This window comes from Carcharodon carcharias, chromosome 16 (genome assembly GCF_017639515.1).
Source record: "Carcharodon carcharias isolate sCarCar2 chromosome 16, sCarCar2.pri, whole genome shotgun sequence".
NCBI classification, from domain to species: domain Eukaryota; kingdom Metazoa; phylum Chordata; class Chondrichthyes; order Lamniformes; family Lamnidae; genus Carcharodon; species Carcharodon carcharias.
In genome coordinates this window covers 65,663,690-65,691,605 of record NC_054482.1, presented here as the reverse complement: position 1 = coordinate 65,691,605, position 27,916 = coordinate 65,663,690, and the positions used below count along the sequence as shown (strand labels likewise).

At 42.6% G+C, this 27,916-nt stretch overlaps 1 protein-coding gene across 9 annotated transcripts in view; it reads right to left on the bottom strand.

The window, feature by feature from the left end:
- The window catches only part of fggy (FGGY carbohydrate kinase domain containing), a 368,733-nt gene that overhangs the window by 144,699 nt on the left and 196,118 nt on the right, over positions 1-27,916 (bottom strand). For all 9 annotated transcript variants that reach the window (XM_041208766.1, XM_041208769.1, XM_041208768.1 and 6 more), the window contains one exon: positions 16,908-17,036. In XM_041208766.1, the coding sequence (XP_041064700.1) occupies positions 16,908-17,036 (129 nt within the window). The remainder of the gene's footprint in view (positions 1-16,907; positions 17,037-27,916) is intronic.

Sequence of the window (27,916 nt, the reverse complement as noted above, 5' to 3'; positions counted from 1 at the left end):
TCATCCCTGGAACCATTCTCGTGAATCTTTTCTGCACCCTCTCCAATGGCTTCACATCTTTCCTAAAGTGTAGTGCCCAGACCTGGACGCAATACTCCAGTTGAGGTCGAACCAGTGATTTATACAGGTTTAACATAACTTACTTGCTTTTTCACTCAGTGCCCCTACTGATAAAGCCCAGGATGTTGTTTATTTCATTAACTGCGCTCTGAACTTGTCCTGCCACCTATAATAAATTATGCACATAAACACCTAAGTGCCTCTGTTCCTGCACCTCCTTTAAATTGTATCCTTTATTTTATTTTGTCTCTCTGCATTCTTCCTACCAAAATGAATCACCTCACACTTCTCTGCATTAAATTTCATCCGTCACTTGTCTGCCCATTCCACAAACCTGTCTATGTACAGGTTGAAGTTCTACACAATCCTCATGGTTCACAATGCTTCCAAGTTTCTTACCATCTCACATTTTGAAATTCTGCCCTGTACATCAAGGTCTCAGTCATTAATATATATCAGGGAGAGGACGATCCTAACACCCATCCTAAGGTCCTCCACTATAAACCTTACTCAAGTCCAAAAAACAATCGTTCACTACATTCTTTGTTTCCTGTGACTCAGCCAATTTTGTGTCCATGTTCCTACTGTCCCTTTTATCTCAAGAGCTCTCACTTTGCTCACAAGTGTATTGTGTGACACTTTATCAAATGCCTTTTGGAAGTTCATGTACACCACATCAACAGCATAACTTCCATCAACCCTCTCTGATAACTCACCAAAAATCTGAAGCAAATTAGTTAAACACGATTTGCCCTTAACAAATTCATGCTGGCTTTCCTTAATTAACCCGCATTTGCCCAAGTGACTATTAAACCGACTGGCCTGCAGTTGTTGGGCTTATCTTTACATGCTTTTTTGAACAAGGGTGTAACTTTTGCAATTCTCCAGACCTCTGGCGTTATCCCCAAGTCTAAGGAAGATTGGAAAATTATGGTCAGTGCCTCTGCAATTTCCACACTCTTTTAGTATCCTTGGATGCAACTAATGCCTTATCAAACTCAAGTATAGACAGCCTATCCAATACCTTCACTTTATCAATTTTAAACCCTTCCAGAATCTGAATTACCTCCTCTTTCATCATGGCCTAGGTATCATCTTCTCCCTTAGTGAAGATAGATGTAAAGTATTCATTTAATAACCTCACCATGCCTCCTGCACAATGCATAAAACTCCTTTTTGGTCCCTAATCAGCCCCACTCCTCTTCTTACCACCCTTTTACTACTTAAATGCTTATGAAACTTCTAAATCACAATTTTCCACTTTGCGCAGATTCATTCATTAATTCATGTTAATTTCCCACAGTTACCACAGTAGGATTTGAACTCATGTCTCTAGTCCAGTAACATTATCATCATGTTACCATCTCCTTTTTCTTCAATTCTATGGAAGAAGACATTGATGTCATTCAATAGCCTGCAGATGCATGACGAACTATGGAGAATCCGAAAAGTATAGGGGTTTGCCTGGTGCGGTCCATTTTATTTTGCAACTGAGCTACGCTTGGGTTGTTCTCACTCCTGATGAATGTGAGCCTTTGCAAGCTTCCAAAAATGATGTCAAATGAACATGCTTGCAATTTCCCAGTATTTGCATGTAGGCGGTGCTGTAGGCACCACACACCCCTACCCTGCCCAAAAAAGTCACAGTGGAAACCCTTTCTTGACCTTTGAGGTGTTTTTTCTTAAAGCTGTATTTTGCTGGTTCCTTTCTCAACAGTAATTTGTTTGCTGCACTTTTGACTTTTCCTTTTGCATTTCTTTTGCACTAATTTCTATTTGTTTTATGAGGCTTAAAGCTAATCTTAAGAACCCCTAAGTGTGAGGATGGGAATCGTCATCTGCCAAAGTGTTCAGTTCAGTTCAGAGGTGGGATACAGGCAAGAGGGCACAGAGTAGCTCTTGTGTAGTTTGACCTGCCAGACATCTCTTTATGGGCTGTTGTCATCTTCCAAACATCTCCCAAGAGCAATTCCTAATGGAAAACCCATTGGTCCCAATAATGCAGCTGGACAGATTAAAAGAATATATAAAATTGACACAAAGACTCATGAGACTTCTAAAGGGAATGTGAAAAATGTCAAAACAAAAATTAAGGAAAATGACTGCTAAGACAAGTTGTTAAAATACACTTTTGTATAAGTATCCTTTCCATAACTCTAAAATACTGATCAACACCCAGCAATCCTAGATGCTGCTTTCAAATGCACACTTTTTTTATTTCTGATACGTTGCAAGCCAGAATAGTGGATAATGATGCGCAGTAACAAAATTCCCACAAATTAATACTTAAATGAAACTTCCAGCTATTTAAGGCGTTGGTCAAACTCACAGGAAAATGCATCAGAACACAAGCTCAGCATGTTTTCTTACAGGTGACCCACTTCCTGCTATCAGCCAACTAATTTACACTAATAATAGGCAGTTGAATCATAAAATTCTGGCCTGTGTTTCCACTAAAAGTTGTAAAGTGTTACTAAGCTACAGCATTCTGCATCCCTCTGAGAGTTAAAGGCCTTCATGTCATTCCATAGGCTGTTAGAAACATTTCTCCTGCTATCAAACAATCAATACAACATTACATTTTCTCTTTCTTTCAATTATTTCAATATTAATGAAATGTTTGGGGTATTCTCTTTATTTGTAATTTTCCAAAATTGCCTAAATCCAACCAAAAGCAGTAGACACATAATTACCAGTTAAGTCAACTAAGAACCTGCTTGTGGGCAGGCAGTGTAATAGGGTATGCAATATTACAGGCAATGCAATTTCATATATGGTAGATGTTGTGGGAGGATTATCTGTCTTAATGATAAATGACAGAAGCACATGCATGACACACAAGAACTCCCGGCAAGGACAGTCGCTGGCTGCCAACCCATTTCTAAAACGCTACAGCAAGCAGCTCCATCCACTAGAACCCAATGCATCACATATATGCAAATATATGTTAACTTTGGAATAAACAAAAACATTACAGCCTGGACTTTCCGCTTGGTTATCCTGGTGTCGGATGTGAAACATGCCAGAACTTGCACTAGCCATAAGGATATGTCCTGACTCCAATCATTGGCTGAGAATGTCATACTTAACGTTGGTGGGCTTACTAGCCTTTAATGGAAAGTCAGGCTGTAGGGGTGCAGAGAGATTAGCTTCTGAGGACTGCTGCCATGTACTGGCTTAGGGTGGAAACTTTTTTTTAAATGGGATCTAAGTCTATGCAATTAATCATTCCTCTGTATTTCTGTCATTCAAATAGTATTTCAACAGGCCTACCCATAGGTAGCCATATTGTATGGTCACTGCATTCTCCCCCCATCACTTTTCTCCAATTTTCAGATGTTGATTATTTACTGAACAGAGTTATCCTCCTATACTTTGCCTAGGAGTTGAATGCATAAGCCTTGACATGACACACATGTACCTCATCAGGGGCCACTGGAGTTATCAGGATAAGAACCCTGGTGAATTTTTGCCTTCCCAGTCCAGCTATACAGATACCAATTATGGCACCCCTGCTATGCCAGCCAGTTTAATATTGATCAATTTATCCAGTTAGCAGATTGAGTCTGTGACCTTCCTGATCTGTACAACCCTGCTAATCACTGGGTAAACTCATGAGCCATCAGTGCAATACTGCTACTTTTAAATTAACGAAAAAGGGGAGGTTATTTTACAGTTAGCCATTACTAATGTTGGTAATTATAGTGTTTGATATTTAAATTTGCCAAATGTTAATCAGCTTTAAATCTATTTCTGAACACAAGGGAAAAGAAAACTTCCAGACACTACGATATGGCAGCTTGTTAGTGCTCCAATGTGCCATACTATAAAGGAACAGGATAGACCAGCCCATTCACACTATCTCAGAAACTTTCCCTCTCAATTGCACAATGGGAGAAAAGCACTTGAGCGCACCTTAACTGTTGCCCCATAATGGAGAATGAAAATCCCAGGTGTTAGAAACACAGGTGTCTGTATGTATTCCTTTCCCTGCATAACCTTTGCAGACTTGACTCAACAGTGGTGCTGGTAGGACAGCAAAAGATAGACTAAAAGTAAGGGGAAGACTTTTAAAGTATATAAAAGGAAATCTGTTACACACTTTTTACATAGTAAACTATTATTAATTATTCCATTTGCTAATTATTGTTGTGACCTTAAGGTGAATTTGATACTCTATAGTCACGGTAATATATGGCTTAAAAAGAACTATGCATCTGAAGGCGTAGGGAATAAAACGGTGGTCATTATTTGAAACATGATGCATGTAAATTAAGCTGGTGTTTTTTTCAGAAAAAGTCCCTTGAAAGAATGTTCTATTCTTTGCAATCCCAGATGGTACTACCAGTCCCTGCAAGCAGTTATCTGTGGTAGTATTCTGTGCTTCTGCATCCTGTCTGAGACATGCACATGGGAAAGGGAGCTCTGTTCCTCAGTAGCACACAGACAGAGGGAGAGTCCCTCAAACAAGCAGTACTCTGTGAGTCATGTGTCTCAGGGTGAATCACTCTGGGACTGAAACCAAACCTTAGCCAATAATAGGACTTGGTAACAGAAAAAAGCAATATAATCCTAAATGCAGTGGATGGGCTTTGTTTAAGGGAACACTTTGTCACATCCTTTTTAACATTTAATAATCTAAAGTGATGTAGTATAGAATAAAACACAAATGGGAGTGAGTTACAGGATGATAAACGCATCTGCTTCTGTAATGACTTTGACAGCAACACTGAGAGGTTTCTCAGAATATTGTATTTTAAAGTGTTCTGCAACAATAATGCCCTATTTAATTATTCTATTTTACAAATATTGTATATTTTGTACTGTTGGCATTTTGCGCTGTACCTCAGAGCCTTCTGGTTATTGCCAAAGGCTTACGAGTTATTTACTGAGTTAAATGCTCAGTAACAGGAAGGGGATATTTTAGAGTTATGACTAAGATACCTTTGTTCATAAAACCACATAGCAGGAATTGGAGAATTTACAGGGAAATAAAACAACTCCTTTCACTGAGAGGAGGCACATGAGAGATTGTATGAATCATATGTTATTCTTTACCCCCATCAGCTGATCTCCAAAATTTTGTCAGCCACTGTGCTATCCTCGAGCAATTTAACATTTCCTCTGATATCAAAATTTCAATTTCCTTAACTTATTTTCTATATCTAAATCAGTTGAGACACAGTGCAACAAAAAAGTACATTATTTGACAAGACACTACTTTCCATGTTTGTGTCACTGTGTCTTCTACTTTCAAACTACTAGTTGGAGAAGCATGGGACCAGAAATTTGTCTCCATTGTGTTCTGCAGCTGGGGTAGGTACTAGTTCATGTCTCATACATGAAATTCTGAGTCACTTACTAGGGAAGAGTGTCTAAGGTGGTATCTTGTTGAATTTCTCACCGTTTTTATCTTCTCCAAGTAAGGGTAAATAACACCAGCCGCCCTTTACGACTTGCAGGGTAGGAGGATGGTGATGGTGATGTCGGGAGCTACCTGCACCTCAATCCATGGCCAGTGGTGACTGGGGATGTCAACATGTGGACTCAAATCCAATCCTTCAGACTAAGCGGCAGGAACACTACCCCAGAGCCAGTGGTCATTTGGTTCGGAGGCAAGTACCTTGCATGTTTATAGACCATATTCTGGTCTCCATTTAGCTGGCTGTATGGGGTTCTAATCCTTTACTTTATGACTCAGGAGACAGGAATGCCAGCAATAAGCTAAAGAGTCAGTCTGGGAACAGGCTTATTGAGGTTGATTTTTCTCGTGTGTAACATAGAGGATGTGCTTGGATTCTGTCTTGTTTGTATTTTATGAATTATACTACCTTAAATAAGAGTTCTAATGCAAATTTAATTTAAAAAAAACTATAAATTATAACATCAAGTTGCATGATGATTGCCTGTATTTCTATTATTTACGGGCCATATGCTGAAAACGTCCACATAATCTGGGCATTCTGCTTCACAATTATGTGCTCAAATGCTCGGCAGATTAAAGAAACAGGCATCAATTGCAAAGAAAACTAGGAATCTCTTCTTTGGCTGATTGCTTTTATTTGGAAAAATGATTATCATTCAACCTAACAAGTAAGCTATCAGTGACTTGATGTATACAGTACTGCTGTACAGAGTGCCTGGTCTTATCAAGGCAAAATAATTGGTTTCTTAGGCATTCAAGGCAGGAATGTCTTTCATCAGTGGGTGCAGCACCCTTTACTGACTGCATTTCAAAAGGAGGCTAAATTCCACCTGATGAAAAGTAGGTTGTGAAGACAAATTTCCTTGAACTTGCAATACTTGTAATATGTTGGAGTGCTCAAGTAACTCTGGTGATGCCTACACGCCTCTTGTGTACGAGTGGATTGGCTCAGAATATCTTCAGTGCAGGCATATATGCCTCTGCTTATTCCTATGGAAGTTCCCCTTCTCACCTACTTCCATGAAGAGAAGAAGAATTCTTAGAGGATGCCCACCTTACCAGTGGAGGCAGTTTCAATTGGCAGTGAAAATTCCTTGAGCTTTAGTACATTAATCACAGAGTCATAGAAGTGTTACAGTGTAGAAGAAGGCCATTTGGCCCACTGTGTCTGCACCGGTTCTCTGAGCATTTTAACTTAGTGCCAATCTCCTGCCTTTTCCCCATAACCCTACACATTGTTTCTATTTAGATAGTCATCCCTCTTGAATGCCTCAATTGAACCTGCCTCCACCACACTTCCAGGCAGTGCATTCCAAATCCTAACTGCTTGCCGTATGAAAAAGTTTTTTCTCGAATGGCAGGCAGTGACTAGTGGGGTACCGCAGGGGATTGGTGCTGGGACCCCAGCTATTCACAATATATATTAATGATTTAGATGAGGGAACTAAATGTAATATCTCCAAATTTGCAGCTGGGTGGGAAGGTGAGGTGTGAGGAGGATGCAGTGTGATTTGGGCAAGCTGAGTGAGTGGGCAAATGCATGGCAGATGATATAATGTGGATAAATGTGAGGTTATCTACTTTGGTAGCAAAAACAGGAAAGCAGATTATTACCTGAATGGCTATAAATTGAGAGAGGGGAATGTGCAACAAGACATGGGTGTCCTCATACACCAGTCGCTGAAGGTAAGCATGCAGGTGCAGCAGGTGGTAAAAAAGACAAATGGTATGTTGGCCTTCATAGCCAGGGAATTCGAGTACAGGAGCAGGGATGTCTTGCTGCAATTATACAGGGCCCCGGTGAGACCACACCTGGAATATTGTGTGCAGTTTTGGTCTCTTTATCTGAGGAAGGATGTTCTTACTAGAGGGGGAGTGCAATGAAGGTTTACCAGACTGATTCCTGGGATGGTGGGATATAGGGAGAAAGAGGGAGCTGGCTATTGAGTCGGATGATCAACCATGATCATAATGGATGGCAGAGCAGGCTCGAAGAGCCGAATGGCCTACTCCTGCTCCTATTTTCTATGTTTCTATGCTTCTTTTGCAAAACACTTTAAACTGTGCCCTCTGGTTTTCGATCACTTTACGATTGGGAACACTTTCTCCCTATCTATTCTGTCCAGACACCTCACGATTTTGAAAACTTCTATCAAGCCTCCTCTCAGCCTGCTCTTCTCCAAGGAAAGCAGTCCCAACTTCTCCAATCTTTCCCCTCAACTGAAGTGTCTCATCCCTGGAACCATTCTCATAAACCTCTTCTGCACTCTCTCCAATGCGTTCACATCCTTCCTATAGTGTGGCACCCAGAACTGTACACAATACTCCAGCTGAAGTCTAACCAGTGTCTTATATAAGTTCATCATAACCTCCCTGCTCTTGTAACACATGCTCCTATTAATGAAGCCTAGAATACTGTATGCTTTAGAAACAGCTCTCTCTACCTGTCCTGCCACCTTTAATGACTTATGTACATATGCACCCAGGTCTTTCTACTCCTGCACACCCTTTAGAATGGTATCCTTTATTTTATACTGTCTCTCCATGTTCTTTGTACCAAAGTATATCACCTCACACTTCTCCACATTGAACTTCATCTGCCATCTATCTGCCCACTCTACCAATGTGTCAATGTCCTTTTGAAGTTCTACACTGTCATCCTCACAGTTTACAATTCTCCCAAGTTTTGCGTCGTCCGCAAACTTTGAAATTGTCGCCTGCACACAAAGATCTAGATCACTTATATATATCAGGAAGAGCAAGGGTCCCAATACCGGTCCCTGGGGAACTCCACTGTAAACCTTCTTCCAGCCTGAAAAATACCCATTAACCATTACTGTCTGTTTCCTATCCCTCAGCCAATTTTGTATCCACTTTGCTACAGCCCCTTTTATTCCATGACTTATAACTTTCCTTACAAGTCTGTTGTGTGGCACTATATTGAACGCCTTCTGGAAGTCCATATACACTACATAAATGGCCTTGCCCTCATCAACCATCTCTGTTATGTCTTCATAAAACTCCAGCAAGTTAGTTAGACACGATTTTCCGTTAACAAATCCATGCTGACTCTTCCGAATCAATCCATATTTTTCCATGTGACTATTAATTCTATCCCAATAATTGTTTCTAGTAGTTTCCCCACCACTGGAGTTAAACTGACTGGTCTGTAATTGCAGGGAAAATCTTTACAACCTTTTTGAACAATAATGTTTGCAATTCTCCAGTCCTCTGGCACTTCCCCTGAATCTAGGGAACATTGAAAGATTATTGCCAGTGCCTCTGCAATTTCCACTTTCACTTCCTTCAATATTCTTGGATGCATGTCATCCAGTCCCAGTGTTTTATCAACTTTAAGTACCGACAGCTTATCCAATACCTCCTCCTTATCAATTTTAAGCCCTTTCAGTGACTCCTCTGTCACCATGGCCTGGGCAGCATCTGCCTTGTAGGTAAAGACAGATGCAAAGTATTCATTTAGCACCTCAGCCATGCCTCTTGCCTCTATGTGTAAATCCCCTTATTGGTATATTTCTAAATGCAAAACTAGCAGCGCACCAAACCAAATGCAACAATTCAAAAAAGCAAAAATAATAGAAGCTCAGTCAGAAGTCAGCAACAGGCACCTTCAGAAATATTACGAGCACCAGCAAATGAACTTTGTTAGTGTACTATTTTATACTGGTTTTGAGTGATGATGTTAAATCGTCAAAAATGGAGGGGACAAGGCCATGCCCTCACTTACATAATCTTTTCATCCTAAGGATGTTTGAACAACAGACTCCACAGAAACAACCCAATCTGAAAAAAGAGGCAGTGTGCTTCTGGTTGCCTTTTGCAGTAAAACAGATTATGTAATAATTGTAACTTTTGATTTGCCAAGAACATGCCTATACTTAACAGTAAGTTTTTTTGATGATTGTTCTGTACTAGACACACAGGGATGCAGGCCTGAAGCTTGCAGCCACTAATTTTTGCAATTTTGTACATTTGCAATTTATTTCTGCTTTCCTCTTGCTTTTAAGCTTATATTGAATATTTAAAGTTATTTTGTATTGAATCTTACTTTGTAGACATTGATTTAAACCTAGCTATGATTGTGCTTTGATTATTGATCAATTATATAATCAGTAATATTGTTAACTGTAGACTTGGGCTTTTTCCCAAGGATTTCCGTTGCACACTGTATTTATAGCTGATGTTCTGATTGAACATTGTAGATGAGCCGCCACTAAAAAAAAGTTTTTCTCCTCCAATGTTTGAAAAAAGGAACTGTCCTTACTATATTGACCCCAATAACTACAAGCCAGGATGATGCGTGGCCTTACATGGGGTGGTTGATTAATATTATCATCAGGAGATGGACAGAACACTTGATGGATGGCAGATGGGAAGACACCATCAAAAGGTGCATAAACAACTTAGATATTGTGAAGTCTGCATGGCTTTGCAGTGCCTGTGAGGAGAATTGATAAGGACTGAGACTTGTTTTGAGAATGTCTGAACCAGGCTTCAAAAGGCTGGAATGGAGCCAGAAATTTCACTTAAAGGCACGCTGCTTTCAGGACTCAGGGCTGCAGACAGAGTGGAATAGTCAACCACTGAAGACTATGGGAGGAAGGGCCAGGAACGGAGTGACTGACCATAGTACCCACCCTTTGTAACGTTATTCAGAAATTTGCTAATGTATGTACCAAGGGGACGTTTCCAAATTAGGTTCCAGTTGTGGAACAGATTAATTTGGCGTTATCCATTTTGGGGAACTGTCGTGAACAGACCAATTTGGGGTTAATGTTTGTAATATAGTATATATCTGTAATATAGTATAGTATGTAAGTAGAGTTGTCTTTCTTTCTTTCATTTAATATATGAAGTGTTTTCTCCTTTTAATAAAGTTATCTTTCTTTCTTCTTACTTAATTCTTTCTATATTATTAATTATAGTTTCATATAATTATTATAATTATCATTATTCAATAAGATGTTTTAACACATTGCTTGGCATTGTCACTCATTCCTGTTACATCCAGAGTACAGCCCCAAACCTAAGTGAGACTGCACAGGTGGAATATTGTGCTGCTCCTAGGAGTGGGAAACAAGGTGGGCGGGGAACTGAATTGAACAGGAGGACAAAAATCAGCTCTTGATGGTGGGATGTGTTTTGACAGTTAAGTTTAGAGAAAGTTGAAGATGTGTCGAGCCTCTAAATGACAAGCGTCAGGAAGCTCATTTGCATGCATCTGCATGTCATGCTTGCTCATTAAAAGGCCAACTTGCCTGAATTAATTTCCCCTTCCCAATTAAGTTATTGGCGAGCGAACAATACGTGCCTTCAGATTTATGACAAGTGGCATGTCGCAGGCGAGGTAGTCAACTTGCTGGAGTTGGAATGAGTAACCACTGTTTCCTTCCTATTTGTGAGCATTGTTCAATGAGGCAATTATCGGGTGGTGCCAGTCTAAAGACCATGTGGCGAGAGGTGGCTGAAAGAGGGAGTCCGGGGCAGAGTCGGAACCTGGGAGGGAAGGTGAGGGTGTTGGGATGTGAGAGGGAGGGAAGGGCCTTGCATGTTGGGTGTGAGGTCCTGTGAATGGTTGGGGGACAATTTCCGGGCAGGGATGGTGGGAGAGGGATGGTCCTAAAGGGTGGGGTCGGTGCTCTCTATGGTGAGATTCTGGGGGTTGAACTGAGGGTACTGGGCAGCGGAAGGAACAGTCACAGTAAGAGCAGGTAGTGGGGTGCAGGTCCAGGGTCATGGTTGAGTATCGGATGGTCTCAAAGTCAGCAGGGGGGAAATGAATAAAACAGCTGGCGTAGATAATGGGAGAAGTCAGGGTCAGGGTGGGCATGAGGACAGTAACGGGTGAAAGCTCAGAGGGCAGAGAAGGCATGTGGAGGGTGACGGTTATAGGATCAAGGGTAATGGGGGAGGTTCAAGGGTAACAGAGGGGAGAGGAATGGTTATACTGGGTAGGTCAAGGGATATGGGAGGAAGTTGGTGGGGAATATGGGGAGAGTAGAAAGTGGTGGACTGTGCCTGCGCCATTTTCTCAGAGCTCTTCTTCTCAACACTGTTGCTCTGTACGTGTGCATTCTTGAAGTGGGAGGAGGGTCGTTTCAGGCATATGGAATTAAAGGTGAGTACAATTGGTCGACCAAAGGGATGCCCTAATAATCATGTCAACTGCATGAAAGCCATGCTCAGGTGTGTTCTCCTCTCTGTGGTGAAGCCAACGTGGCAGCAGATTTGTTCTCTTACTCATGGGTCTCATAACATCGAGATCCCAGCATGGTTGGGAACTGCAATAAAGTCTGCGCTGAAGGACAACTCAAGTTGGGTAGGTGGAGGGTGGGTGGTGTGGAGGGGGCAGGTACAGGGGGAGAAGGGGGGATGGAGATAGGGGTTAGCTCACTGGGAAGGGGAGGTGACAACAATATGCCGATTTAGAACCTTGAGGGTCCCGGGTAGATGGCCATGGCTGATAATGATGTAGGTGGTAAGACTATGATGGCAAGACAAGCATCTATCAAATTTGTCCCAAGGGTGAGGAGGGGGAAGCCCAATAATATTTGAGGGAAGGTCTGCAGACATGGCTTCCATTACCCCAGTCAATGCTGCAGTCTCCATGCACATGGATGTATGAATGAGGGAAGAACTCATCTGTAGTTCTCCAGGATGGGCTTCATCACAATGGGGTGGGGGGAGGTCATGGGTATGCCATTGCTAGCTACAGGGCTTCCCATTGGCTGAAATGCTCAGGGCCGGAGAGACAGCTTCAAAGAATATGCTGGCTAGATGGATCACTGCAATTTATTCATAGATCACTTCAAGCATACATGATGCTGGCTCCAGGCAACCCTGCACTTCTACTGTCTATGGTCCAGCTGAGGAGGAAATGGTGGGAGCATCACCTTCCTGCCCACCCTGTGGCAAAATTCGCCATGGTCCTCTTGCATGCATACCTAATGAACTGACCAGCTGTCCTGCCCCCGAGTGGAAATCACTCTCATGTCCACTCTGACCCCCAACTTATACTCCAGAACGGAAGATTCTGCCCTCAGTCAACAATAAAAGTTGTTTTTAATCACACTTAGCTCATCCCTAAGCGTAACTGAATTAGAGAGAGTGAGTAAATGAGAGCCTGTAGAAAAATGAAAGGATACACATTCAGATGTACAACGCCAGTACCCATTAGAACTTACCAGATTTGCACTGGAAAGTCATGTAATCTGTTCTATGCCACATGAAAAGTCCTCAGACAGCCTTACAACTCTTGCTTAGAGGTTTAATTTTAATTGCCTTCTGGAATGGCCTAGCAAGTCAATTGTCTCAAAGGCATTTAGAGATGGGCAATAAATGCTGGCCTTGCCAGTGATGCCCACATCTGTAAGCGAATAGAAAATGTTTGATACACATCGCCTTACTGCAGGAGGGAGAGCTTTATAGCTACAGCATTGGACTGGGACTATTGTTGCATCAGGTTCTGTAATTGTGATCCCAGAAAAATTTAGCTGCATGCTACATGTCCTTTTATACAGGTTTAGCTTTTCATCTTGTTTCTAGGAACGGACCATACATGGGTCACATCTTTCCAATGCTAAATACAATTTCAATAGTTTGGTGGTAGACATATAAACCCATTGTGGGCTCCCAGAATCCTTACTAAAAGAGCAGTATAAAAGCAACTTTATCCATAAACAGAGAGACACCACTCTACATAATCTTCAAACTTCTCAACATTACTCCTCTACTAGAATGTAAGGTGATACAGAGCAAGAGGAATGATCCCATGAAAGGAAACCCTTGCAACTTTAATGCCTGAAATCCTTTTGAAGAATACACTCTGCAAACTGTGGGACATGGGAGGACAGAACATGCCGTAGGGTGAAACCAGAGTGATTCTTCTCCCCCAAAATTAGGGCTGGTGCCATTTTTTCCTGTTCCACTGTCTCAGTCACTCATTAACATTTAAGCATGCTTTGAAGAAAAAAAAACCTGGGCCTGAATTTTACCCTTGGCAGGTGCACACGATTGTCAGGCCTGGGAGCGGCTAGTAAACGGACTACTGACCGCAATTGGCCCCTGACTGCGATTTCATGCTGGCTGGTGTATTAGCGGCCAGCCAGTGTGAAACGTGCGCTGAAAAGCTCAGTGCTGCCAGGCTGGGGGCAGGAAGAAGTCGGGCAATGATGTCGCTGCAGGTGCTGGTGAGTGCTGCAAGAGAGCTCCCTGAAGGCAGGCAGATGTCTCAGGGAGCTGTAGGCCTACAAATAATGAAATAAAGTTGCAAAAAAAGCCCATGCATTGCAATCAAGCAACTGAAAGTATACCTCATAAAAATACAGTCCCCAGATATTTATTTTTATTTTATTTCCTAGTGGAGATTTCATCCCACCCTTGGATGAGGTTTGATGAAAAATGCAAAGGCCGTCTGGCCGATTTGCCCGTCCGCCAGCTATAAGGTTGGATAGGCCAAGAAAAATCGCAGACAACTGCACTGTTAATGGGCTTAATTGCCCTTTTAATTGTCGGCGGTCACATTTCCAAATTTTATACACGCCAACCAAGCGAAATATCGCGCGAGTGCGTGATGAGTTTGGGAAACTCACTCGTGAGATTTCATGCCTGATTAGGCCGGATGCGTGCCTGCCCACAAGGTTTAAAATTCTGTCCCTGGTTTTCCGACAGGCCAAAATTAGATCTGAACTATTTCATTTTATAGAAATGTAGAGAATAACAATCTCCTAAATCAATGGAAGAACATGCACCAAACACAGTGCTAATATTGAAAACGTATGCATCAAGTTATAGCAGTTTGTCACTCTCCTGATTGGACAGTATGGGATCAATTTTAGAAGAGAGCAATGAAATCATATTTTACCTTCATCATTGACACCCAATGGAAACTCTGATGAGTTAATTGGTCATCTAATTGGGATGCCAGCACTCTGGGCAGTTTAAGACAAGGATCCAATGAGCAGTTTCATATTTGTGTGGCCAGATCTTTACCCACTGCTTGGCCCCTCAAGACTGGGGAGGTACATAAGAATGATGAGATTACTAAATTGTCAGATGTAACACTCAAAACACATTGACTATTTAAATGGCACTAAGTATGATGACGATTGAATTGGAGCAGCTCCTCTCCCACAATAGTCTGGACAACAGAATTATTGCAGTAGTATAACTATGGCGAGTTAACAATGGGTATCATTGTATCTGCAGTTTGCTGTTGTGTGTGGGGGTGGGGAGATTTCCAACTGAGGTCATGAACCAAGGCTACAAAGAGCATCCCTGGTCTGCAAATAGCCATCTGGTCATTCTCTCAAAAACGTCAAATAATGGAGGCATCATGTATTACTATAGAATTAAAGCATCATGGCTACTCCCTAGATAACAGATTGAGTGCACAAAAATATTTTCTGTGGTTTTAAATGTTCTGTGCATTTAACAGACTGGATCTCCTTCCTGGGTTTAAAGTATGGAGCTTTGACAACCACATGGGTTCCATCTACAACACTCGGAATTAAGATTTGGGAAGCCTGCCAGATGCCAAATGTTCCTTCTTCATTTAGTGCCTCCTTTCCACTGGGAAAGTTATGAAGGCGTTTCCTGCAAAAATGGCATCACTAGCTTGCTTTATAAAGGAACAAACAGCAGCCTGGATTATCTGGCAAATGTCACTTGCGTTGACCTGGAAGAATCCTATTACCTGGAAACTTATTACTATAGTGACCTTAATTGTTGCCCAAATCTTTGAAGTTGTCAGGCTGCTGCAGATGCCACTGCCTCTGCACTGCATGAGCTACTAGGGCAGCTCATTTTTTGGAATACAAGATAGCTATGCAGTGCTCTGTAAACATAGATTGCTGGTGCAGTAATCATACATCCTGAAATGTTTTGGACCTGAAGATATTTGGGTATACATTTGTCTTGGGTGACTGTATAAAATGGGCTATACTGAAACAGAAGCCCAATCTACACTCTACACTTTTTTTTTGACTTTGACACATTTGACTAAATGTATGAAATCTGAAAGAAATAGACAAATATAGAGTGGAATCATTAGCCAAGGAGTAGATAAGAGTTGTAAGCTAACTGGAAAAGGCCAGTGTAGAAGGAACTGTGTGCGGACAGTACAGAACAATAAAGAATTTCTGAAGGAAAAACTATTAAAAGATGAGCTACTTAACAGTAGCGTGGAGCAGTTTAAGAAGAAATTGGGCTACATTATTATAGCTTGGTCATATGATGATAACTGGCTAAAAGTGCATGAGTTACAGGCTTCGAATGGCCAAAAATGTTCAAGAAGTTCCCGAGGTATAGAACATACATAAACGCACATATCCACATGTGTGCATATCCATTCACAGGATGAGGAAGATTTGATCTCCCATTCTTGCTGTTTCATTCAGAAAGAACGTACAATCCCTCTCATCACAGCATTTGAATGATTCTTAAAGGACTCTAGGGCTGGGATTTTCCGTCACGGTGGGACCCGCTGCAGCAGATTCTGCAGCCCAGCCAAAAATCCATTGACTTTCAGTGGGACCTGACGATCCCAGAGGCAGGCAGGGCCAGAAAATACCGCCCTAAGTCTTCTGTTTCTACTACCATTCCCAATAGTCCACTTCATTCAATCATTCTATGGAAACAAGATCACCAGTGGAACTAGCCAATACTGTCAATCAAGATCTTTCAGGGTGATAAGTAATTCAAAGGCTAACAATTCCATGACTTTAGAAATTATAAAGATATTTGGCACTAGTTGTAAGGATCAGAGGGACTTCATTTCTCAGGGATAGATTGAACATGAGCAAGTTTCTGAGATAAAGAAGAAATACGCTAGAAGAAAAGGAGATTGAATCTTATCTCCTTTCTCCTCTCCCCCACTGACTTATGTTGAGGTACAGAACCACATGTGATGGTTTCCCTTTATTACTTCATCGCCCATTCTATTGTGTGAGACTAAACAGTGAGTGCCTGCATGCTATTCGGCCTTGGATGGTGTCTAAGCTAAGGAGAATACTGTCTTCACGAAATGTGTGCACACAGTGCCTGTCCAGCAGCAGCCACTAGCTATTAAGCATGGGCAGATCCTTTGTCAGCACTCCAATTCCAATGAAGGGTCATACCTCAAAAATTAACCTTATTTTATTCAGATTTTAAAGGGCTGTTGGGTGTTTCCAGCATTTTCTGATTTTATTTCTGATATCCTGCACTTGAGCTTATTTCATTTTACTGTATTGACATTAAATTTGGTCATATAATTTAAAAAGAACAAATAAAAGTAATTAGGAAAGCAATTTCTCTAAGATTTGTGAAAAACATGCCAAGGAAATGATCAAAGAAAAATAAATTTATCTAAAATATGACTGAAATCATTCACTAATTTTCTCCCATCCTCTTTTACCCAGAGTACCTAAACCTCCTGCATGGGCGTCGATCAGAGATGCTGCCACAGCAATGCCAATAGGTAGTCCTAGCGCTTGAGCAGCGACTGGTGTCAAGCCACGTCCCACACGGCTGCCAGGAGACAACACATCGTTCCCTGAGTCAGGCAGAAAAAGAAAACAGTTAGCCAGTAGAACAAACATCACATTCATGTAGACCTGAGACAGGTTGCTTTAGACAAGGTATTGGAGCTTGCAGACGTAAATACCTCTGAAATGAAACTAATATCTGCTTAGCTCTAGCAAAAGCAATCTTAACCTGTAAAATCCTGGAGTGATTTGCAACTCAACTTATTCCCTGCAGGCATCATTAGCCCTCTCTTGTGGTGCATTCATTTTTAGTAAAGAACCTGAATACTTTATGAATGTATCATATCCAGTATGGTAAATTAGCACACCTGGCACAGAGAATAAAATTACTGGGTGGAACATTGTGTGGACTATGAATTGATTGCTAACCCCCTTAACCAGATTCATGATATGTACACCCAACACTTGAAGCTCCGCAGCGGTAGCACTAAATCAGAAAAATACCATAACTTTAGATTGTTTCAATTTTTCCCTCGTTGCCTTAAGGAAGTGCTTCATACTGGGACATGGTTTCATGATACTAATGGCCCTTGGATCCTTCACAAAAGTGGCATTGTTCACATGTGAGCTTAGACTGTGATTGTCTGTAAAATATTTATCTGTATACAGCATCACAGCCAAACTTCATTTTGTCCTTGCCAAAAATACACACAAGCACACTGCCGATCATGAGTCATAGGTAGTTGTTAGGTGCAGAAAGTCTGGCTGAAAACCTATTGGTTCGCTGAAGTCTTTTAGGGAAGAAAGCCCATCATCATTGCCCAGTCTGGCCTACATTTGACTCCAGTTCCACACCACTGTGGTTAACTTTTAAGTAGCCTGACAAGCCACTCAATTGTATCAGACCACGACATGGACTGCAGTGATTTAAGAAGAAGTTCTGGCACCATTTTCTCAGGGAAACTAGGGATGAGCAATAAACGCTGGCCTTGCCAGAGACACCCACATCCCAAAAATGAATTAAAACGTTCCTCGTGGCCATATATTCTTGGCAATAAGTAGTATTTTGTGGTTTAGGCTACTAATCATAGTTTTTCCTGATGGACTTTCATGTCACCCAGTATATTTGTTTAGGTATCTGGAAAAGCAATCAGTATGTCTGGTTGGATGAAATGAATTCGGCATGGAAATAATAATATTTTTTGTTAATTGATCAAAGGAAATTTTTTGTTGCCATTTAAATGGAGCTGTCAGTTTTGTGGGAATTTTTTCCTGTTCGTTCCAATAATTTTGCTTGAACACTTCCCCTGTATTTTTTTCCTCTACATTATGCACACCTTTTACATTTTTTTTCACTGCCTCTGATAGAAGAGAAGGGCATTTGTTTAATCTGGAACTAACTTTGCTCATGCCTCACTAAATGGTGCAACCCAGTTGTATCAAACAGTGCAATGTTAGAACTATATCCTTTCTACTATAAAATGTGTATTAGAATCTTACACATTGGGATGAAAATCTTCTTTCCTTGGTTCTAAGCAGCCCAAATGAAGAGAGTCTGTGAGCAAGGGACTTGGCTACAATTGCATCCACAGTCAAAGGATTGAATTATAAGGGCTGTCCACAGGAAAACTGGCAAATGGACCTGTAAATTAAGGCACTGTGCCATTGGTGGCATGCCCACCACCTGCTCACCTCCCCCGCCGCAATTTTATGGGTGGTGGAGGAGTCGTCGGTTGGGTCATTTGCTCTTTGCCTAACTGAGACTCATAAGTGGATAATTAAGGGCCTCAATTCTTTGCCATCTGGATTAAACTGGCAGCAATAGAGGCCCACACCAATTGGCGAGCCTGGCAGGTTTCCCCGCACAGGCTGGGATTGAGTGGAAGGGTCTTTAACTTACCCTCTGGGACAATCGGAGGGCCCCCCAAGGTGTAAACCTCTGCAGATTCTCCACATGCAAACTTCGTTTTCCTGAATGCAGCCTTTTAAAAGAAGCCATAACAGGCATTAGGCTCCCATTTGCATAGGTGGGCCTACTACCTATTTCAGACGCAGGCTGTGATGCCTCCTTTTAGCCTTACCATTTACTGTGGGTAATTAGCAAGCATGACCTGGCCGCCACATTGGATGTTTAGGTGCTCATTTTGCATCTAAAAGATAGTGCAGAACCATCAATTTTTAGACCAAAATTCCTTAACTCTAGAGATTTTAAACATTCATGTACACACTGATGTTTTGATAAAATAACCTAACATATAATGTTCAAATGAACAAAATAAAAAATAAAAAACCTTGTTAGTTACAATGTCCTCTTATTAAAAAATAAACTTGATCTGAATAGTACAATAACAATGTGGTAAAATTATTCTCCCAGTAAGAAAAAGGCAGCTGCATTATGCTGGCAAAACTCCAGTTTAAGGTGTTTTACCTTCAAGACTCCACCCCCAACTCCAACAGTTGTGGGATTTTTCTATGGCAACAGGGGTATTTATCCACCACAAACAATGTGAGATAACAAAATATCTTCAAACTGGTTTTGGAACCAGAACAGGCTGCAAGTAGGGAATGTTTCTGTATTCTAAGATTACAAAATTAGACACTGAGTTAAGACCAGTTCAAAGAGTCTGTTTCCCTCAATTAAACAATGTTAGCAACAAAATCTCTTCACTCACAAATATTATGCATACTCTTCCATGGAAGGCAAGAACCTGAGCTCTGCTGTGCAAAGCTAATCTCTGCTAGGTATCCTGGAGGATGCGCTAAGTGGAGGCATTTAAAACTCCCCCACGGCAGAGATTTGTGCACTTGGAGTGTATATCAGGAATTTAGGATGGGCAGGATTTTCTGCTTATTGGAAAAATCCCTTGGGTCTGGCTGGCCTTGCAAAAGTTCCTAATATGAGCTTCCAGTGTACAAAGTTCGATGGTGGGAATGCAAACAAGGGGTTACCTTGCCATCTATTCCTGGAGTCCAGTTTAAACCTGTCAACTAGCTATAGCCTGTCTTCATACCAGCTTCATGGAGGAAAGACATTATGGGCATCAAGATGGAAACAAATAATAAAAACTGAAAGCAATCTTTCAGCCAGCTCCAGTATTTATTCAGACAATTTAATGCTAAGATTAATAACCTGTTGTAGGTGCTTCATCCTCATGTGCACAGAAATGGCTTACTGGGTAAAAGCATGAAAAAGTATTTGTGCATGGTTTCCTAGATGCCTTAGTAGTAAATGCAACGCCTGGTCTCCAAACTAAAAAGGTTCTGTAATACCGCGCCTGCACGGAGTTGTCTAATCTCAACTAAGGCAGTGGGGTGGGGTTAGGGCACTACAATTCTTCTCAATGTTTTGGGTCACAATGGGTTCCTGCTCATGATCAATAGCCAGCAATTGCTGTGAGAGAACACGGGCGGAATTCTCTGGTCCTGCCAGTGGCGAGTTTAACAGGAAAATTTGGAGCGTGGCCAAAAGTCTGTATCCCACCGGTTTAAAAATGGTTTGCAATTTTAGCCTGCCGTGCCATGTCAGGAACCACATTTATATGCATTTGAATATCATGAATACTCATTAAAAACCCAGCTTGCTGGAATCATGAGACCCCCCCATCACCCACCCACACAAAACAACTGGGCACACCAGTGGCTAATTAGACTAGGTAAAACAGGTGCGCACCTGGTAAACTGCACTTCACTTGCGACCTTGAGGTTTGTGCGCGCAGCGTTCACCCACATTTCACTGTGCTGTGTTCACAGCTGCTCCAACTCCATGCTAAGGCTACTCAGGCAAGACCAGCAGGAAGGAGAGGAGCTGTTGGAAGGCAAAGACTTGACTAGTGGGTGGGTGAGACAAGACAGAGGTAAGGGAAGGGACTGTAGGCAAAGGCTTGACTTGGGAGAGGGGGGGATGCTTGAATGGAGCCCCTGGGGAAGGGGAGTGCAGAAACACATGACTTGGGGGAGGGGGGTTGACTAGGGAAGGGATGGGCAGAGGCATACGACTGGGATGCGGTGGGGGGGGGGACGGGGTTGCATTTTGTCAGGGCCATAAAGCAGAGGCAGTCCTGAGTCAATGTACTACAAGTAGCTTGGCCACAAATCAGGGGCAATTCTGGGCAATTGCGCACCATTTTACAACGCTGTGCTTGGCGCACATATCCGGGTTCCAGTCCAGGGAGTGGGAAGGCCTGTCTGTCCTGTGTCAGTTGTGCACAGCATGTTGTGCAGGGTGTGGTCAGTCCCTCACATACTTCAGTCCTGCGGGTTGGTGGCTTGGTACTGGGTCGCAGTTGAAACAGTCACAGTCAAGGGAGGCATCTGCAGCCCATAAATGAGGAACAGGTAATACAGCTGTGGGCACTTGGTGTTCTCAGGGCAGGGGGTTTTGGTACGTGACTGTGCATTGATTATCATGATGGGAAGGGTCAGGTCGACATGGGGTATCAGGACATCCACAGAAAACTGTTCAGGGGCAAGGACAGGGATATCAGTAACAATCACATTGGGATCCAGGATTAGAGGGGGTGGAAAAAGAGTGATCAAGGGAGGCAAACCTGCACATGAAGCTCTTCCAGAATAATGAGGGACTTAGATGGTCACAGTGGGAAGGGTGGTGGGGGGGGGGAAATGAGTTGGAGGCTGATCTCATAATACAAGCAAAGCACCACCATTTTGCCAGCCAATACAGTTGAAACATAAACTAGGAAGAAAATATCCAGAGGTGTGTCTGAGGGCTTGTGGGAGGAGTCGACTTCTGCACCTTAATGACTTCTGCTTAAGGACATGGAGGGCAAGGCTCAGATGAGCCATGTTAGGAATACTCAAATGCCAATTGAAGGATTTGGGCACCTTAACTCATGGTGCATATTTTTGCAAGATACCATTGTGGCTTGGGGCCAAATGTTGATCAGGTTTGAATGACCATTTATCCCACTCATAGGAATGCGCAAAGGTCACAAGGATCCAACTGTAAAGGGACAACAGCTAAAGTGCATATGCAAAAAGCTCCAAAGACTTCTACAGCTGACAGGTTGAGGCTTTGTGCACCTCAATGATTACAGTCATTACATTAGTGCAAGGTTAGGCTCTAATCCAAAGGAGTCAGTCTGACAGTGCCCTGGCTGAGGTTGCTAGTGCCTGGCTGCACTCATCCAGATCCAACCCCCTCAGTGAATGTGCTGTCTAGCCTGGGGTGTTTGGGGGTCCTTCGCTTGTTAATGAATGTAGTGACTCACACCTGCCACATTCTAAGGGATGAGCTGTGTGAGACACCCTGGGAGCTCACATGACTCGTACATCTTGAGTCATTTGCAGGTGCCACAGATCTTTGAGGGCCCTCAGCACTTCCACGGTTGACTTCCTACAGAAGACGTGGTTAACAAAGGCCACAAAGTTCTTCAGAGGGGAGGTACAGTGCAGCTCATTCTGCAACATGCTCCTCAATTGAGCAGACCATTGGCATGTTGAAGATACATTTCAGGTGTTTGGTTAGGCAGTGCTCTCCAGAGGTTCTCCCACATCATTGTGGTTTGCTGTGCTATACACAATCTGGCTTTCCAAAGGGGGGATGAGTTGCTAGATGGAGAGATGGAGGAACTGCAAGTCTTCTCCAATGAGGGTGGCATCGAGAGGGATGAGCTCAATGAGGGCAAGGAAGTTGAGGCCCCAGAGGAAGAGGCCATAGCACGGGCCAGAAGTGGCAGATGTGCCTGTGAAATCCTTATAACCACAAGGTGCTAGGGTGACGATGATGCACTGAATGCTGGCCAATGTGGATCTTATAGGTTGTAATGGCGACGCACATTGGAGTCAATCTAACTCGGTGCATCTTTCAATGGCCTCCATGTAATGTTTGTCAGGCTGGAATGGGTAACATTTCAAGTAATAGTCAGGGATCTTAGATGCTCATGGCAGCCTGTACCATAACGACATGACCGCGTGAATAGCTAGACGTCACTGCTGTAATAATTTCCATTCTCTGCCCACATGATGCAAAGCTATGGACCTAGCTAGCACTTGGTGACTCCTGAAATGCCTGATAGACGGCAATTACTATGTGAGGTCAGAAGTGTATGTCAAGGCCCCAGATGACATCTGTTAAAAGGGAAGATACTGCTCTGGACGTGATGGTCTGGCTAGCGTGGCTTGACATAATCCCTGAGCTAGCTCTCTGATGAATAATCAACATAGTAATCTGATCATGACAATGTCATCAGTGTGCTGGCTTTCCATGTGTGTATCTGAAACTGCTGGAATGAAAATGTGGAGGCCTCAAATGGGATCATAGCGATGCTCCACTACATCTGATGAGTGATCTTTATTATGAATGAAGTTACTAACTGATGCCTAAATGCAGTCTTGGCATTTTTGAGGCCACGGATGCCAGGGCTGATGGGTTGGCTAGCGGCGTGCCTCCTCTTTTTCTTGCTGGTGTCTGCAATAGAGAGAGGAGAAAATCAGTGATTGACTGGATAGTCACCTATATTAAAAGGCACTCACAGTTTTGGCAGGTGGGTGAAGAATAGTGGATGGGGCCTCACTGGCCCCCCTCGTTGGAGGACGCGCTCTCGCTTTTGGTGCAGGCACGGTCCCGGTCCTCACCAGCCAGCTCTGCTGCCTGTTCTTCTCAGGGTTGAGTGGTCTGAACTCTGGTATCCCTACCCCTCTGGTCTGGGATTTCTCCCTTTTGTTGTGGGTGATCTTTTCCTGCATAATGATAGATGAACAGACTGTGAGCAGGAGAAATGCCAAAGCAGTTGATAAGCATGTTAGCCTTCTGTGTGTGCTGAGTGGACTTATGTAAGGGATGAAAACATGACTTGTGCAGGACGTGACAAGGGATGAAAGTGTGTGAGAGAGAATCGTTGGTGATGTCTCTTGTGCAGCTAGTATGTGAGATCCCTGTGAACTGTAACCCTGTGAATGTCTGATGGCCTTATGAGAGTGTGAGTAGAGAATGAGGAGATGTTTGACTTACCCTGGCAGAGCAGTTGAGATCATTCATCCTTTTTCTGTGCTGGATAGAGGTGCTCTTCTGAAGAGTATTGGTGCTGACAGCCCTGGCCACCTCCTCCCAAGCCTTGGTTATGAGGTTAGTGGACATCCAGCTCCCATCAAAAGGGTAAAGGACCTCCTGCAGCTCCTTGACTGCCTGGAGGAGTGCCATAAGTGCCTTGTTGCTGAACTTCAGGGCACAGTGCTTGTCCCTTCTGGGGGCCATCATGCACCACAACAAGTCCTGGGCTGCAGGGAGTGAATGAGTGCATGGGGGCCATTTAAATATGGTGCCCGGGGACATGAGACGATGAGGTAATGGCGGGCAGATGAATCGTAGTCCGTCCTGCCACGAGATATGGCATGTTGCACATTTATGCATACATGATGAGCTAAAAAGCAAAAGATCTGGTGCAGCGACTTGCCACACTGGCCGGCGGGAGGCACACTGCCTTTCCTGCCTGCCACAGCACTTAGTATCCAGAGTGGAAAATTCCGCCCCATGTGTGTGAATGTGGGAGTTGAGGACAGTTTTGGGGTTGGTTTTGCTGTCCTGCATGATTACCTGGCTAGATTTAGTCTTGAAGCATTTGGACAAGATGCAACAGGGAACCCAGCACTTGTAGAAACAGATCTCAACAATCAACATCAGTTAATACTTGCAGGACGAAGGGGAGAACATTTTAAAAATTTATCTGCAAATTCTGCTTAACAGTTACAGAATCAAATAGAATTAGTATTCTTGTGTACGAGTAGACATGTTACAATCCTTTTACAATAAAGAGGTTAGTGTTGCCATTAAGATAGCAGAGAGAGAGGAATTTCAGAGAAATGCATTGAGTGCTTGTTTACTAGTACAGGAGTATAATTTCAAACCTATATTTTTATGAGTGTGTTTATGTTCATCAAGAAAAGGATAAAGGAGTTGAATATGGGGCTGTAACCTTAATTGACCACTTCTTGCTGGGAGCACCCAATTAAGGAATCAAACAATGCATTGCTTAAAAAAACACAATGAAAGGATCACAAATGCATAAGTCAGGCATATTGTGATACCGATTCAATGGAGAGCACACTTTTATAATATCTCTAGCAAGCTGTGTAAATCTGACTCTCAGAAGAACAGCTCCTGCTGCACATATACTGGCTTTCCCCATTTCCCAGACTGTCTCGCTAAATCAGTGCCAACTGTACAGGATTGGAAAGCAGGTTGTGCTGTGAATTCAGATGCTCTAGTCTGGTTTCAGACTGCACAAACAAATGTCACTTGGGGATTCAACAGCTGTCTGAAAGAGTTTCACCCATCTGTCTGGGTTGGACAGAATCCCAAAAGTAAATGAAGCAACTCAGTTCTCCGAAAATATACTTTTATGGGATACAGCTCATGAATATTTCAGTGGCAAAAGTGCTTTCCATAGCTTACCATTTACTAAATGTACATAACTACTAGTCCAGGATATTCGCATGAATACTTTTGGTAACTGATTGGGCTTTGTTTGAGCACAACATAAACACAGAATTGTTTTGTTTCAAAGAACCAAAGAAATATCAAAAGGCAAAGAAGATTAGTTGGTTCCTTTAAAGGAATCATGCAGTATTTGGAAAATGAATGAACTGCCATACCTCCGTAGTTTCTGCCTGTATGCTGTCGCGAAAATGGGGTAGTTCTCATGACGCTATTGTGATTTGTTGTAGGGGTGGGTTGATGGTGGGGTTTTGATGGTTTCTGTGTGTGTGTGTGTGTGTGTGTGTGTGGGGGGCATGGGGGGTGGTGATCGTGGTGTGTGGGTGGCAGGGTAGTTGGTTGAGTTGGAGACAGTTGGTCTGGAGGCTTTGACTCATCAACGGGAAGCTAGGTTTGGACTGCTGGACATGGCTGAAGTTTTGGAGGGTAAAGTGAGGAAAATTTGCATTTTTTGATGTATCGGGGTAGTTTGAATTTCGAGGAGATGGTATGATGTTACACCTAGCCAGAGAGACAAGCAGTGTGTTTGTTTTTCCCAACGGTTGCTGACAATATTGGTACCAAAAAATGATTTGTATTATGAGGGGGGTAAAGTTCCAAAGACATGTGGGAACAATGGAATTTGCATTAAAAGGGAGAAACGTGTAGAAAGGGAATTGAGGCTGTGTGTCAGAGAGGCATTGCAAAATTTACCAGAAGTGTGAAAAGCCTCCAGTAATTGTGCATTAAGCTGCTGCCTACAGGAACTGAAGCTGGGAAAAGCCACTTTGAATTCTGCTGTCCAGAGTACTGTGTTAACTGGCTGGAATCTATTTAAGATCTATTTTTTTGTTTACTGTTGCCTTATAGGGGGTGTAACTGGAATCGAGATTAATTAGGGGTTTCAGGAGTTATGATAATGGTAATCTGTATACCTAAGTATGTGCTTGAAATATTTTCTTGTGTTAATAAGCGTTTAATTTAGTTTTCTAAAAATCTCTGTAGTCATGGTAGACTTATTACTTCTGAATTTAGGGCATGCATCTCAAAATAAAATACAATATGATCATGGCTGATGCTCTATCTTAACCCCATATTCCTGCACTCTTCCCATACCCCTTGACGCTTTCAGAGCCTAGAAATCTATTAATTTCCTTCTTAAATTTATTCAGAGACTTGGCCTCCACAGACTTCTGTGATAGAGAATTCCATAGGTTCACCACCCTCTGAGTGAAGAAGTTTCTTCTCATCTCAGTCCTAAATGGTCTACCCTTCATCCTGAGACTGTGACCCCTTGTTCTAGGCCCCTCCGCCAGAGGAAATATCATCCCTGCATCCAGTCTGTTCATCCCTCTAAGAATTTTATGTTTCAATGAGATCTCTTTTCATTCTTCTAAACTCGACTGAATAGAGGCTTAGTTGGCCCAATCCCTCTTCATACGGAAATCCCGCCATCCCAGGAATCAATCTGGTAAACCTTTGCTGCACTCGCTCTATGGCAAGTATATCCTTTCTTAGGTAAGGGGACCAAAACTGCACACAATGCTCCAGGTGTGGTCTCACCAAGGCCCTGTACAGCTGCAATAAGACATTCTTGCTCTTGTACTCAAGTCCTCTCGTAATGAAGGTCAACATACCATTTGCCTTACCTGCTTGCTGCACCTGCATGCTTGCTTTCTGTGATTGGTATACAAGGACATCCAAATTTCCTTTGTACATCAACATTTCCCAATCTATCACCATTTAAATAATACTCTGCCATTCTGTTTTTCTTACCAAAATGGAAAACTTCGCATTTACCCACATTATACTGCATCTGCCATGTATTTGCCCACTCACTCAACCTGTGCCTTGAAGCCTCTTAACACTCTCCTCATCGCTCACATTCCCACCAGTTTTGTGTCGTAAGCAAAACTGAAAATGTTATATTTGGATCCCTCATCCAAATCATTGATACATATTGTGAATAGTCAGGGCCCAAGCACTGATTCCTGCGGTACCTCACAAGTCACCGCCTGCCGCTCCGAAAAAGAGCCATTTATTCCTACTCTTTGTTTCCTGTCTGCTTAGCAATTCTCAATCCAACATATTACCCCTAATCCCATGTGCTTTAACTTTACACGCTAACCTCTCATGTGGGACTTTATCAAAACCTTCCTGAAAATCCAAATACACCACATCCACTGATTCTCCCTTAACTATTCTGCTAGTTATGTCCTCAAAGAACTCCAGCAGGTTTGTCAAACATGATTTCCCTTTCATAAATCCGTGTTGACTTTGTCTAATCTCATTGATATTTTCTAAGTGTCCTGTTATCACATCCTTTATAATAAATTCTAGTCCCTACTATGAGGTTAGACTAACAGATCTGTAATTCGCTGTTTCTCCCTCCCTCCTTTTTTAAACAGTCAGATTACATTTGCCACCCGCTAATCTGTTCCAGAATCAACCAATGTATCCACTATTTCTACGGCCAACTCCTTTAGTACCCTGGGATGTAGATTATCAGGCCCTGGG